A 14,003-nucleotide genomic window follows, 5' to 3' on the forward strand; every position below is an offset into this window, starting at 1 on the left:
CCATTGTAAAATACATTTATACAACAACTAGGGCTACATTTCCTTTAGTTTACTTCACTGACCAATGGATTTGAATAACAATCACTATTTTTCCCCCCTACATTTTGAGTGGGAAGGGCACAATTGAACATTTCTCCAATATCTGAAGATGAGCCACTCAATTCAATGGAACTCTTTGGGTGTGTCAGAACTTGTGGTTTCTTTCATTAATTAATTCTAAACATAAGTATATTGTTTTACTTGGCAAAGGTGCAGTCAGTCAATATGGGGCGCATTGGGGGAATCACACCGGAAACCCCCCCACCGGAAACGTCTGCACGTGCTGAGCTGAGCGCGAAAACCAACTCTGTTTCGCGCTCAACAACAAACGTGTCAACATGGCCAACTCTGCTGGGATGACGGTGGAAAATGGCAAGAAAACATATAGCAAAATCCTTATAAAATGTTGGACTATCTGTATTATCTTGGGAAGCTTTGCTAAAACAGCAGCGAAGTAGGCCTAAAGTTGTTGGGGGTGGAGATACTAAAGAGTTAACGTTTGTAGGACTACAACAAGCTAATTTAGGAAGCTAACGTTAGCTAGCTTAGCTAATAACAAACCACATTCTTTCTTCAGACGTGACAGCGTCCCTTCCATGTATTGCTGTAGAGACACATGGAGGGCCTGACTTCTCTCTAACTCAAGCTTTAGAAGATGTCTCTCAACAAGGATATGCCCAGATTGTGGCCCTCCGGGAGAAACAACAAGTGCTCAGCTCTCTCCAGGTGAATCTCTCCTTACCTGCCAACACACTGACCAGTAACATTTTAAAACTCCAGGAACACTGTAATTATTGCTGCTTAAATTAAATATATTTTCCTTGCAACATTAATATCAGAACATTTGTTTTAACACTCAGTGTAAAGCAATGTTGTTTTCATCTGCTACCAGGCCATATTATCAGACATTGAGAAGAAAGGCAAAGAAGCTGAAGTGGAGTTAAAATCCAACATGAGGCAGATTCTCATCCTGGAGGGTGAGATGGAACACCTGCAGCGACACATGCAAGACCTGGGCTTGCGTTCCGTCACCGTCTACAACGAAAACACAGAGCTCCGACTGCTGATCGAGGAAGAGGAGGACAACTTTAGCCGCGTGCTGGCCGGTTACAACACCTACCGGAACAAGATGGAGGGCCACCGGACAGCCGTCTTGCAAGCGGAGAGCCAGACGAGGGCTCACAGGGAGCTAGTGGAGAAGAGGGCTCTGGTCAGAGTCCTCACAGAAAGGAGAGAGGAGCTGAGGGCCGACCTGGAGAACCCAGAGGGGAATGCTGTGAAGCAGGCACAGGTCAGAGCAGCTGAGGAACCAGTGTAGATGTTGACAGATTACAGTCATATGGGATATGTTAAAAAATATATAAAAGAATTGGTCCTGTGATCCCTGTCTTCTCCAATTCGTCTGGTTGCAAGTTGTTATCGTGAATCAATAATAAAACTGCAATCTCTTGTCAGAAAGAGTTGGATGACATGAGGGGGCAGATCTCAGACTGGAGGAAGATGGTGACTGAGAGAAGAGAGCTCATCCTGAAGGAGTTTGAGAGTCACACACTGATCAAGAAGCATATCGAGGTACGGTAGTGAATCCCTATTGTCTGATGCTCACTTACCCCCTTTTTACTCTAATCCAACAGAAAATAACTCACTCCAGACAGTTAATGTCAGATAAAGACCCACCATGTACAGTATTCATAATAAGAATAACTATTTATCTGGTACCTTTCGAACATGCAGCTCAAAGTGTTGTACATACAAAAAGGAAAGAAATGCAGGACAATGTCAACAAAAATCAAAAAGTACCATATCTGTTTAAAACCCAAGTGTGTTGTTCTCAGATCCAGAACAGACGGTACGATGCCATCGTGAAGCGTCTCCACTGCCAACTAATGAAGGCCCAGTCCGGCCACAGGCAGTTGTCTGATGATATCTACCACATGGAGAGAGAGATCCAGGACCTCAAGAGACACCTCGAGGTGCCATAAGTTAGCATTCTGGTTCATAAAACTGTATGTTTTGTAGTATGACCTAAGGCTAGGAGTTTTCCCTAACCAAGACATACTTCAGGCACTAGTGTAGGTCTGTGCATAACTGTTTTGTTGCTGTTCATTTTCTTTTTGACACTTTTCTCTCTCATAATTTTTTCAGTGAAAGTAATGAATTGGAAAGCCATTAAACAAACACATGTCTTTACAGAAAACTCCCTTTCCCTCCCCATTATAAATAACTTGGGTTTCCCCCTGAATTTAGAGGTAAAACTGTGACACTCACTGACCAGCAGAGGGCAATGGTGTCAACCAATTAAGTAATAGCAACTATTCCTGTGTTACTGTATAGAAGACAATAATCACTGTCAGTCACTTTGTAGACAAAACAATATTTATTGGTGTGTTTCTCTCCTGTCTCTCATCATCTTGACAAAAACAACAGATCAGAACAGGAGACAAACTGATGAGATGGAGACGTGAAGGAAACCTTTTATACATTAAACCATGGCAGGGATCGCCTTAGCGTAAATGCTGTACATGATAGAACCAACTACCGGCGGATTACACACACTAAGACACGCAACATCAGAGGAACAGAATACTGAGTCATCATCAACAGTTTTAGGGTTAGAGAATAAAGTAGGGACCAAAATTTCCTTTCTCTCTCCCTCTCTCTCACACATATTAATAATTGATGGTGCTTTTAAACGGAACAAAAATAAGATGAAACAGGGTAGAAACGTGTCAGTGTTCTTGTTTGTTTGTGTGTAAACACAGTGCCTTCTCATTATGTTCCCTTCCCGACATTAAAGAAGTCTCGGTCCCCAGAGACTCTCTTTCTTTCTCTCTCCTTTGTTTATTTCCCTCTCCCCTTCCTTCTCCTCTTCGCTCTGTGGGCTGGGGGTTGCAGCAGTAAATATAGTTGAGTTGTTTCTCTGTCCATCAGAAGGCTTCTGAGTGTCAGATCAGAATCTGCACTTTGGAAGTCTAATTAACTGTCCATTTCAAATATAACCATAACATCATCTGTAGGACCAACTTCAATTAAATTATATGTGATCATGTAAACATAACAGAAACACCATCAGTTTAGTCAGTTCAGTCCAGATTCACAGTGGTCAGGCATGCGTGTGTCCATCCAAGTACCACCAACCCCCATCCATGTCCCTTCAGACACCCAAGGGGGGTTAGGGTTAAGTTTAGACTAGGGGCTCTTCATCCATTAATTAGCCCAGGGGCTGTAAATGCTTGTCCTGGGGACCCACAGTGGTTTTTATTCTAGGACTGAAAGAGAGTTTCTCCCTGAGAGTGTGGGAGTTTGAGGGACAGCCAGCCAGGCAGTCCTACAGGCAGTCTTCCAGCAAAGACTCTGGTCTAGGTCTTGCTCCAGTGGAGGGGGGTCACAGCGATGAGAGGAAGCCCAGTAGCAGTGAGGCCAGGCAGGGTATTAGGGCTGGGGCTAGCAGGGACTCTGGGCTCCAGTCTGCAGCTCCATCAGTCAGAAAGGGCTCTGGAGAGTCAAACCCTGAACTGCCTGGAACAGACAGAGAGAATGACAGCATGACTCAACAGAGAGCGAAAACACTGAAGTCTGAACAGACAGAAAGAAAACAACAGAACAGAGAGGACAGAAAACATCTGAAAGGAGAGATAGCACAGAATAGAACAGAGAGAAAGAGAAGGCCAGAACCATCTGAAAGCGGAGAGAAAATGATAGAAGCATTTGAAAGTAGAGTGAAAGAAATCTAAACAACCAACTGATTGGAGAGAGAGAACAACAGAATGGAGAGAAAATTACTAAAATATACAGAAAATAAGAAGAAGAAAGTGTTGGAGTTCCAGATACATTAAGAGAGAAAGAGTGTAGAAGAGAAAGAGAGAGAGGAGACTAATGTCGCCAAGACCTCAGCAGGGGGTTTAAGCAACCTAATTACAGTTTAATACAGTTACACACACACACACGCACGCACGCGCACAAACACACACACACACACACACACACACACACACACACACACACACACACACACACACACACAGTGATAATTGTAGAATGTCTTTAGAAGAAGATGAGGTTTCTATGTCAGAGTCAGAAAAAACTTGTAATTACAGAGGAGAGGAGTCATGTCTCTATTAGGAACTACATTGAAAGGAGAGGAGTCATGTCTCTATTAGGAACTACATTGAAAGGAGAGAGGTCATGTCTCTATTAGGAACTATATTGAAAGGAGAGGAGTCATGTCTCTATTAGGAACTACATTTAAAGGAGAGGAGTCATGTCTCTATTCGGAACTACATTTAAAGGAGAGTCATGTCTCTATTAGGAACTACATTGAAAGGAGAGGAGTCATGTCTCTATTAGGAACTACATTTAAAGGAGAGTCATGTCTCGATTAGGAACTACATTGAAAGGAGAGGAGTCATGTCTCTATTAGGAACTACATTTAAAGGAGAGGAGTCGTCTCTATTCGGAACTACATTTAAAGGAGAGTCATGTCTCTATTAGGAACTACATTGAAAGGAGAGTCATGTCTCTATTAGGAACTACATTTAAAGGAGAGTCATGTCTCTATTAGGAACTACATTTAAAGGAGAGGAGTCATGTCTATTAGGAACTACATTGAAAGGAGAGGAGTAATGTCTCTATTCGGAACTACATTGAAAGGAGAGGAGTCATGTCTCTATTAGGAACAACATTGAAAGAAGAGGAGTCATGTCTATTCGGAACTACATTGAAAGGAGAGGAGTCATGTCTCTATTAGGAACTACATTTAAAGGAGAGGAGTCATGTCTATTAGAAACAACATTTAAAGGAGAGGAGTAATGTCTCTATTAGGAACTACATTGAAAGGAGTGGAGTCATGTCTCTATTAGGAACTACATTGAAAGGAGAGGAGTCATGTCTCTATTCGGAACTCAATTTAAAGGAGAGGAGTCATGTCTCTATTAGGAACTACATTGAAAGGAGTGGAGTCATCTCTATTAGGAACTACATTGAAAAGAGCTGAGTCATGTCTCTATTCGGAACTACATTGAAAGGAGAGGAGTCATGTCTCTATTAGGAACTACATTTAAAGGAGAGGAGTCATGTCTATTAGAAACAACATTTAAAGGAGAGGAGTAATGTCTCTATTAGGAACTACATTGAAAGGAGTGGAGTCATGTCTCTATTAGGAACTACATTGAAAGGAGAGGAGTCATGTCTCTATTCGGAACTCAATTTAAAGGAGAGGAGTCATGTCTCTATTAGGAACTACATTGAAAGGAGTGGAGTCATCTCTATTAGGAACTACATTGAAAAGAGCTGAGTCATGTCTCTATTCGGAACTACATTGTCATGTCTCTTTTCGGATTTAAAGGAACTACATTCGAACTACATTGAAAGGAGAGGAGTCATGTCTCTTTTCGGAACTACATTTAAAGGAGAGGAGTCGTCTCTATTCGGAACTACATTGAAAGGTGAGCCATGTCTCTATTAGGAACTACATTGAAAGGAGAGTCATGTCTCTATTAGGAACTACATTGAAAGGAGAGGAGTCATGTCTATTAGAAACAACATTTAAAGGAGAGGAGTAATGTCTCTATTAGGAACTACATTGAAAGGAGTGGAGTCATGTCTCTATTAGGAACTACATTGAAAGGAGAGGAGTCATGTCTCTATTAGGAACTACATTGAAAGGAGTGGAGTCATCTCTATTAGGAACTACATTGAAAAGAGCTGAGTCATGTCTCTATTCGGAACTACATTGAAAGGAGAGGAGTCATGTCTCTTTTCGGAACTACATTTAAAGGAGAGGAGTCGTCTCTATTCGGAACTACATTGAAAGGAGAGGAGTCATGTCTCTTTTCGGAACTACATTTAAAGGAGAGGAGTCGTCTCTATTCGGAACTACATTGAAAGGTGAGCCATGTCTCTATTAGGAACTACATTTAAAGGAGAGTCATGTCTCTATTAGGAAATACATTTAAAGGAGAGGAGTCATGTCTATTAGGAAATACATTTAAAGGAGAGGAGTCATGTCTATTAGGAACTACATTTAAAGGAAAGGAGTCATGCCTCTGTTAGGAACTAAATTAAATGGAGAGGAGTCATGCCTATTTTGGGAACTTAACTTAAAGGAGAGGAGTCATGTCTCTCTGTGTGTGTATATGTGTGTGTGTGTGTGTGTAGTTAGAGCGTGATTTACCTGGGGGTCTGACATACACCTTCAGCCTCAGACACGGCCTCCCTACATGGTTGGGATGAGGAGACGCTGACAGAGAGAAAGAGGGAGGGAAAGAAATTGAGATGGAGATAGTTTGTAGTTTGCTATGTCGGTTACGCCACTGTGAATGGGGTCCAGGTTAGACCTGGGTGATCCCACTACATCTGGTGTCCATGGGGTTGAAAGGGAGATATACACACATACACACACACACACACACACACAGTGAGAGGATAAGAAGAGCCAAGTTTGACCTCAGGGCAAGATAAAAATCTGCTACTCAGAGGAAATAACCACGACCCTTCCTCTGCCCTCCCTCCCTCTACATTTCTCTCATTCCTCCTCTTCTCTCTCTCCTCATAGCAGTAGTAATACATATACTAGTAGTTGTACTGTAGCAGTAAGAGGAGTAAATCCTAACTTACATTGAAGTCAAGAATTGTACTTCGTCATGCATTCATGTCAAATTCGACTTAAATGGACGTTTCGACTCACCCCATAATATGTTGTTGTACTGCAGTAGTACGACATATTTCTCACATGTATAGTAGTAGTACTGTAGTAGTACAAGATATTACTCACATATATATAGTAGTAGTACTGTACTAATACAAGATATTACTCACATGTATAGTGGTAGTACTGTAGTAGTACAATATATTGCTCACATTTATAGTAGTACAAGATATTACTCACATTTATAGGGGTAGTACTGTAGTAGTACAAGATATTACTCACATTTATAGTGGTAGTACTGTAGTAGTACAAGATATTACTCACATTTATAGTTGTAGTACTGCAGTAGTACAACATATTTCTCATATTTATAGTGGTAGTACTGTAGTAGTACTAGATATTGCTCACATATTAGTTATATTGTAGTAGTAGTACAAGATATTGCTCACATATTAGTTATATTGTAGTGGTACGATATATTACGCACAGATATAGTAGTATTCATGTCCTGGCCTGAACTCGAAGCCCAGGGAGAAAGGCGTAAACAGCTGGAACTTTTCTGAGAAGCGCAGGGGACCGTCAGGACCAGTAGGACGGTTGCACTCCCAACGTTTGAACCCCCTCATCCTGTGTTGACAGGAAGTGTACCCCTCGTGGTTGACCATGAACAGGATATAGCGTTCCATTCGACCGTGAGCCGGAGGGCCGTTGGTGTAGAATGGACAGTAGATGTCGAGGTAGTCATTTATATTGACCGCAACCCTGTAGTCATGGTGGAACCTAGACCGCAACACAACAACATGGTTAAAAAACTGCCACAACACAACCTCAACAAAACCACAGGGTTAGGATGGATTTACACTGCTTTCTCTTTCCATCTAGCTGTCTCTCTCTGTCTCTCTGTCTCTGTCTCTCTCTCTCTCTCTCTCTCCTTGCTTCTGTTTCTCTCTCTCCCACTACTCATATCTCTCTCCAGCTCCCTGTCCTCCACCATCTATATCCTCTATCCCCTCATATCTCCCCTCTCCCCCATCTGTTGTCTCTCTGTAAGCATTAATCAGAGTGCTCAACCACCGTGACCAAGCAGACACACACACACACACACACATTACACAAAGATACAAACACATGCGCACAACTCTACTTTCTGCTGAAAATGTATGTGGATCTTTCTATAAATAATGAGGCCAGTGTGACATTGGGCAAAACATTTCTAAATGGTTTGAAACAAGATCAAAAGGATTTTCATGCAGTTCCACATCTATACTTAGAGGAATAAAAGGGAATACATGCAAATTATCCCATTACTCCACCTATACAACAACACAGGACTAGGACTATACATCCTGTAAGTAGCCCATTACTCCACCTATACAACAACACAGGACTAGGACTATACATCCTGTAAGTAGCCCATTACTCCACCTATACAACAACACAGGACTAGGACTATACATCCTGTAAGTAGCCCATTACTCCACCTATACAACAACACAGGACTAGGACTATACATCCTGTAAGTAGCCCATTACACCACCTATACAACAACACAGGACTAGGACCATACATCCTGTAAGTAGCCCATTACTCCACCTATACAACAACACAGGACTAGGACTATACATCCTGTAAGTAGCCCATTACTCCACCTATACAACAACGCAGGACTAGGACTATACATCCTGTAAGTAGCCCATTACTCCACCTATACAACAACACAGGACTAGGACTATACATCCTGTAAGTAGCCCATTACTCCACCTATACAACAACGCAGGACTAGGACTATACATCCTGTAAGTAGCCCATTACTCCACCTATACAACAACACAGGACTAGGACTATACATCCTTTAAGAAACCCATTACTCCACCTAGACAACAACACAGGACTAGGACTATACATCCTGTAAGTAGCCCATTACACCACCTATACAACAACACAGGACTAGGACTATACATCCTTTAAGTAACCCATTACTCCACCTAGACAACAACACAGGACTAGGACTATACATCCTTTAAGAAACCCATTACTCCACCTAGACAACAACACAGGACTAGGACTATACATCCTTTAAGTAACCCATTACTCCACCTAGACAACAACACAGGACTAGGACTATACATCCTGTAAGTAGCCCATTACTCCACCTATACAACAACACAGGACTAGGACTATACATCCTGTAAGTAGCCCATTACTCCACCTATACAACAACACAGGACTAGGACTATACATCCTTTAAGAAACCCATTACTCTACCTAGACAACAACACAGGACTAGGACTATACATCCTTTAAGAAACCCATTACTCCACCTAGACAACAACACAGGACTAGGACTATACATCCTTTAAGAAACCCATTACTCCACCTAGACAACAACACAGGACTAGGACTATACATCCTTTAACTCGGGTTCATACAGACACTGGCAAGTCTAATTCAAGGATGTTCAGGGACGCTTTCAAGTGTCCTTTTCGAGGATGTCAACAATGTTAAACAATTGTATAATTTATATAATTGTACATGTAGGGCCTAATACAGTCCACCCAAAAAAGTGCAAAAGAAAAAGTATATTAAAAAAAAGTATATATAATTAGAATATTGATATTCTAATTCTTATTATTACATTATAAAATATATGAGAATAATTTGGACATTACCCGACTAAATAGATTGGATGGATGCATGCATGGCGATTTTTCAGTAGATGTTGTCGTCCTCATAACAACTGCACGTGATTTTATGGCAACATAGTTGCGTCGGGAAACAAAAAAAAGTGGCAAAAACAGATAAAAAAATGAAATCACAGATAATTATATGGGAGCAGGAGAATTTATAAATTGGCTGCAATAATTAGAAAGAATTTTCAAGCACCAAATTGAGGAAATGTTCAACTCATGGTAGGTGTCACGCCCTGACCGTAGATTGCATTGTATGTTTCTATTGTTTGGTCAGGGTGTGATTTGGGTGGGTATTCTATGTTTGTATGTCTAGGTTTTTGTATTTCTATGTTTCGGGCCGGGTATGGTTCTCAATCAGGGACAGTAGTCTATCATTGTCTCTGATTGGGAATCATACTTAGGTAGCCTGTTTTTCCACTTTTAGTTGTATTTCTGTTTAGTGTTTGTTTCACCTTGCAGGACTGTTTCGGGTTTTCCTTTTGTTATTTTTGTATTCAGTGTTCAGTTCCTCAAAATAAAGATGAACACGTATCCCGCTGCATTTTGGTCTGACGATTCCTCTTCTTCCAATGAAAGCCGTTACAGTAGCCATATTCTAGGACTTGAATTTCTGAGCTCCGAATTCATGTTCAAGTGGGCTACTTCAAGCCCCTTGTCGTTTAAAATGGCAGGTGTAACATGGGAAATAAAATGGATTTGTCATGTTATTTCATTACCAGATCATGTTGTGAATAAGCCCACTAGGCTATGTAATTTGTCGTCATTATATGCCGAATAATTAATAGGAAGCGTGTTGGGTGTTGCGCAATAGTCTATCTTACACAATTGCGTACAGCTAGACACAGGAATGAGACCCCAAAATAGTCTGGACCTACAGTACCAGTCAAAGGTTTGGACACCTACTCATTCAAGGGTTTTTCTTTATTTTTACTATTTTCTACATTGTAGAATAATAGTGAAGATATCAAAACTATGAAATAACACATATGGAATCATGTAGCAACCCAAAAAGTGTTCTTTGAAGTAGTCAACCTTTGCCTTGATGACAGCTTTGCAAGCGCTTGGCCTTGTAGTGTATGATCCCCCCTTATACTGTATCTTAATGTAATGACATGAAAATAAATTGTTATCAATGACTTATTAACAAGTTGTCCAGTATAAGAAATCCTCACTGGTACCCTAGTTTATAGAAAGACCCGTGTGTGTGTGCTTCATTGTGTGTGTGTGCTTCATTGTGTGGGCGTGTGTGAAGGGTTTAGGTTGTGAGGATTTCTTCTCTAAAACAGAAACACAGCTTTTCTCCTCCAGTGGCCAAACCTTGCCCCCCACCGATCTAGAAATAGGCATCCGCTCAGGGGGAAACACACACAGACATCAAGCGACGCCCATAGTGTAGCAGCTCTCTTCCACTCTTTCCGTTTTCAACCCTAAGAATGAAAACCAATAGTAAAATGGGAAGATCTACACACATAGCTGGCCGGTCAAATAAATGCAACTCTCTAGCCTCATTGGGTTTCAAATAATAATATTTTTATTTTGTTAATTTACTACCATTCATGCTCTTGACATTGCGAGCTATTCACTGGTGGAGATGTAAAAGTAATCTGAATAAGGGCTGGATTCAATCCAATCGCGCATTACACGCAATGTTCCCACATTGCTCAATCGGAAATTACCTTTAAATGCCTGTCACGTCCTGACCATAGAAAGCTTTTATTTTCTATGGTAGAGTAGGTCAGGGCGTGACTGGGGGGTTGTTCTAGTTTATATTTTCTATGTGGGGTTCTAGGTTTATTTTCTATGTTGGTGATTTGTATGATTCCCAATTAGAGGCAGCTGGTTATCGTTGTCTCTAATTGGAGATCATACTTAAGTAGCATTTTTTCCACCTGTGGGTTATGGGATATTGTTTATGTTTAGTTGCCTGTTAGCACTGCATTGTCGTCACAGTTTGTTTATTCTTTATTGTTTAGTTTTTTTCTAAGTTTCACTTTCTAATAAATAATGTGGAACTCTACTTACTGCACCTTGGTCCGACATTCATTCCAACGAACATGACAATGCCAAGTGTGTTTCAATGTGCGAACGGATTGAATCCCGGCCTAAGTATATTCTGTTACATACCCAATATTGGGGGTGAGTTAGAGAGAGTAGCCTAACAGGGATGATTGAGATAGTAACAGGACTGACTGACTATTGTAACTGGACTGATTGAGATAGTAACGACTGACTGAGCTATAACAGGGATGATTGGATGGGTTACATTATTGATAGAGATATTGACAGCACTAATTGAGATAGTAACATGATTTATAGAGATATTGACAGCACTAATTGAGATAGTAACATGATTGATAGAGATATTGACAGCACTAATCGTAATAGTAACATGATTGATAGAGATATTGACAGCACTAATCGAGATAGTAACATGATTGATAGAGATATTGACAGCACTAATCGAGATAGTAACATGATTGGTAGAGATATTGACAGCACTTATCGAGATAGTAACATGATTGGTAGAGATATTGACAGCACTAATCGAGATAGTAACATGATTGGTAGAGATATTGACAGCACTCATCGAGATAGTAACATGATTGGTAGAGATATTGACAGCACTAATCGAGATAGTAACATGATTGGTAGAGATATTGACAGCACTAATCGAGATAGTAACATGATTGGTAGAGATATTGACAGCACTAATCGAGATAGTAACATGATTGGTAGAGATATTGACAGCACTAATCGAGATAGTAACATGATTGGTAGAGATATTGACAGCACTAATCGAGATAGTAACATGATTGGTAGAGATATTGACAGCACTAATCGAGATAGTAACATGATTGGTAGAGATATTGACAGCACTAATCGAGATAGTAACATGATTGGTAGAGATATTGACAGCACTAATCGAGATAGTAACATGATTGGTAGAGATATTGACAGCACTAATCGAGATAGTAACATGATTGGTAGAGATATTGACAGCACTAATCGAGATAGTAACAGCACTAATTATAAATAATTATATAAAGCTAAAGAGACTTGTTAACAAAATAGAGTGTTGGGCAGAAGGGTAAGCTATATTCTGAATAATTCACATTAAACACACACACACACACACACACACACACACACACACACACACACACACACACACACACACACACACACACACACACACACACACACACACACACACACACACACACACACACACACACACACACACACACACAGGGTGAGCTCTTGTGTGAATTATTCAGGTCAGCCAAACTGTTGCTGCTGTTGGCTGTGCTGTGTAGCTGTTTCATATTTAATGGTCCTTTTGATGTGTATTAATTAACTACTGCTAGCTCTGCTGTTTCTCTTCCTTTAAACACACACACACAAAGACACACCTCCTTAGCCTGTGGGCCTAATGGCGAGATGAAAGAGAGGAAAGAGGAGGAGGACGGGGGAGGAAGAGAGACTAACTAACCCTCAACTAACTGATACAGGAGTAGCTAGGAGAGGTTGTGTCGTTAAGAAGCGATGTGTGTGTGTTCCTCTGGCGCTCTCATTTTAATCCTTGTATAGGGGTTGTGGTGGGAATCTGCACACCATGCTAAATCGATACACACCCTTTCACTTTAAAGAGAGTGTGTGCCTGTGTGTGTCCACCTTAGTATGCAGCTCAGACTCAGACATAGCGGGGGAATATTTGGACTGGGGGGTTACATAAGACAGACACTTAAGTGGTTTTGACCTTGGTTACAACCCCCTCATACACACACACAAGCACACAGTCACTCACACACACACACACACACACACACACACAGTCACGCACACACAGTCACACACACACACAATCAGTCACACACACAGTCTCACACACACAGTTACACACATAGTCACACAGTCACACACACACACACACTCGCACAGTACACACACACACTGAACTTTATTTTAAGCACTGAGTGCATACATGAAGGCAGTGTGTGTGTGTTAATGTAGATTAAGAGCCTGAAAGAGGACACATTGAACTGAGGGAAACAGGGGACCATATCCTTTATTCCCCACTTCTCTCTATTCTTGCCTTCCCCTCCTTTTCCTCTAGGTCTTATCATTCCCCTTCTCTTTCCATGACACTCTCCACTTTACCACCATCCCCTTCTCTCCTCCATATCATTCTCTTTCCTCCATCTCCTTCTCTTTCCTCCTCTTCTCTTCTTTCCATATCCTTCTCTTCTCTTCCCTCCTCTTTCCTCCTTCTCTTCTCTTTCCTCCATCTCCATCTCTTTTCTCCATATCCTTCTCTTCTTTCCATATCCTTCTCTTTCCTCCTTCTCTTCTCTTCCCTACTCTTTCCTCCTTCCCTCCTCTTTCCTCCTTCTCTTCTCTTTCCTCCATCTCCATCTCTTTTCTCCATATCCTTCTCTTTCCTCCTTCTCTTCTCTTCCCTCCTCTTTCCTCCTTCTCTTCTCTTTCCTCCATCTCCATCTCTTTTCTCCATATCCTTCTCTTTCCTCCTTCTCTTCTCTTCCCTCCTCTTTCCTCCTTCTCTTCTCTTTCCTCCATCTCCATCTCTTTTCTCCATATCCTTCTCTTTCCTCCTTCTCTTCTCTTCC

The 14,003-nt window shown here is 41.1% G+C and overlaps 2 protein-coding genes across 2 annotated transcripts in view; one reads left to right on the top strand and one right to left on the bottom strand.

Annotated features, from left to right (window-relative positions):
* Nucleotides 1-360: 360 nt before the first annotated feature.
* LOC112235900 (coiled-coil domain-containing protein 122-like) lies at nucleotides 361-2,288 on the top strand. Its single transcript, XM_024404445.2, has 4 exons — nucleotides 361-765; nucleotides 932-1,330; nucleotides 1,495-1,611; nucleotides 1,875-2,288. The coding sequence occupies exons 2-4, from the start codon at nucleotides 992-994 to the stop codon at nucleotides 2,019-2,021; spliced, it is 603 nt and encodes a 200-aa protein (XP_024260213.2). The 5' UTR covers nucleotides 361-765; nucleotides 932-991; the 3' UTR covers nucleotides 2,022-2,288.
* Nucleotides 2,289-3,423: 1,135 nt separating this feature from the next.
* LOC112242635 (ephrin-A2-like) overlaps nucleotides 3,424-14,003 on the bottom strand; it is a 36,339-nt gene continuing 25,759 nt past the window's right edge. The window contains exons 2-4 of the mRNA XM_042323910.1: nucleotides 7,173-7,465; nucleotides 6,212-6,277; nucleotides 3,424-3,558 (exon numbers count right to left, since the gene is read on the bottom strand). Coding sequence (XP_042179844.1) covers nucleotides 3,425-3,558; nucleotides 6,212-6,277; nucleotides 7,173-7,465 — 493 coding nt within the window. The 3' untranslated portion in view covers nucleotide 3,424. The remainder of the gene's footprint in view (nucleotides 3,559-6,211; nucleotides 6,278-7,172; nucleotides 7,466-14,003) is intronic.

This window comes from Oncorhynchus tshawytscha, linkage group LG07 (assembly GCF_018296145.1).
Source record: "Oncorhynchus tshawytscha isolate Ot180627B linkage group LG07, Otsh_v2.0, whole genome shotgun sequence".
NCBI classification, from domain to species: Eukaryota; Metazoa; Chordata; class Actinopteri; order Salmoniformes; family Salmonidae; genus Oncorhynchus; species Oncorhynchus tshawytscha.

What these genes read in the sequence shown, in the direction of transcription:
- LOC112235900 (XM_024404445.2), top strand. Translation starts at nt 992, where the DNA reads ATGAGGCAGATTCTCATCCTGGAGGGTGAGATGGAACACCTGCAGCGA. An exon ending in ATGCTGTGAAGCAGGCACAG is followed by an intron (nt 1,331 to 1,494) that starts GTCAGAGCAGCT and finishes ATCTCTTGTCAG; the next exon opens with AAAGAGTTGGATGACATGAG. An exon ending in TGATCAAGAAGCATATCGAG is followed by an intron (nt 1,612 to 1,874) that starts GTACGGTAGTGA and finishes TGTTGTTCTCAG; the next exon opens with ATCCAGAACAGACGGTACGA.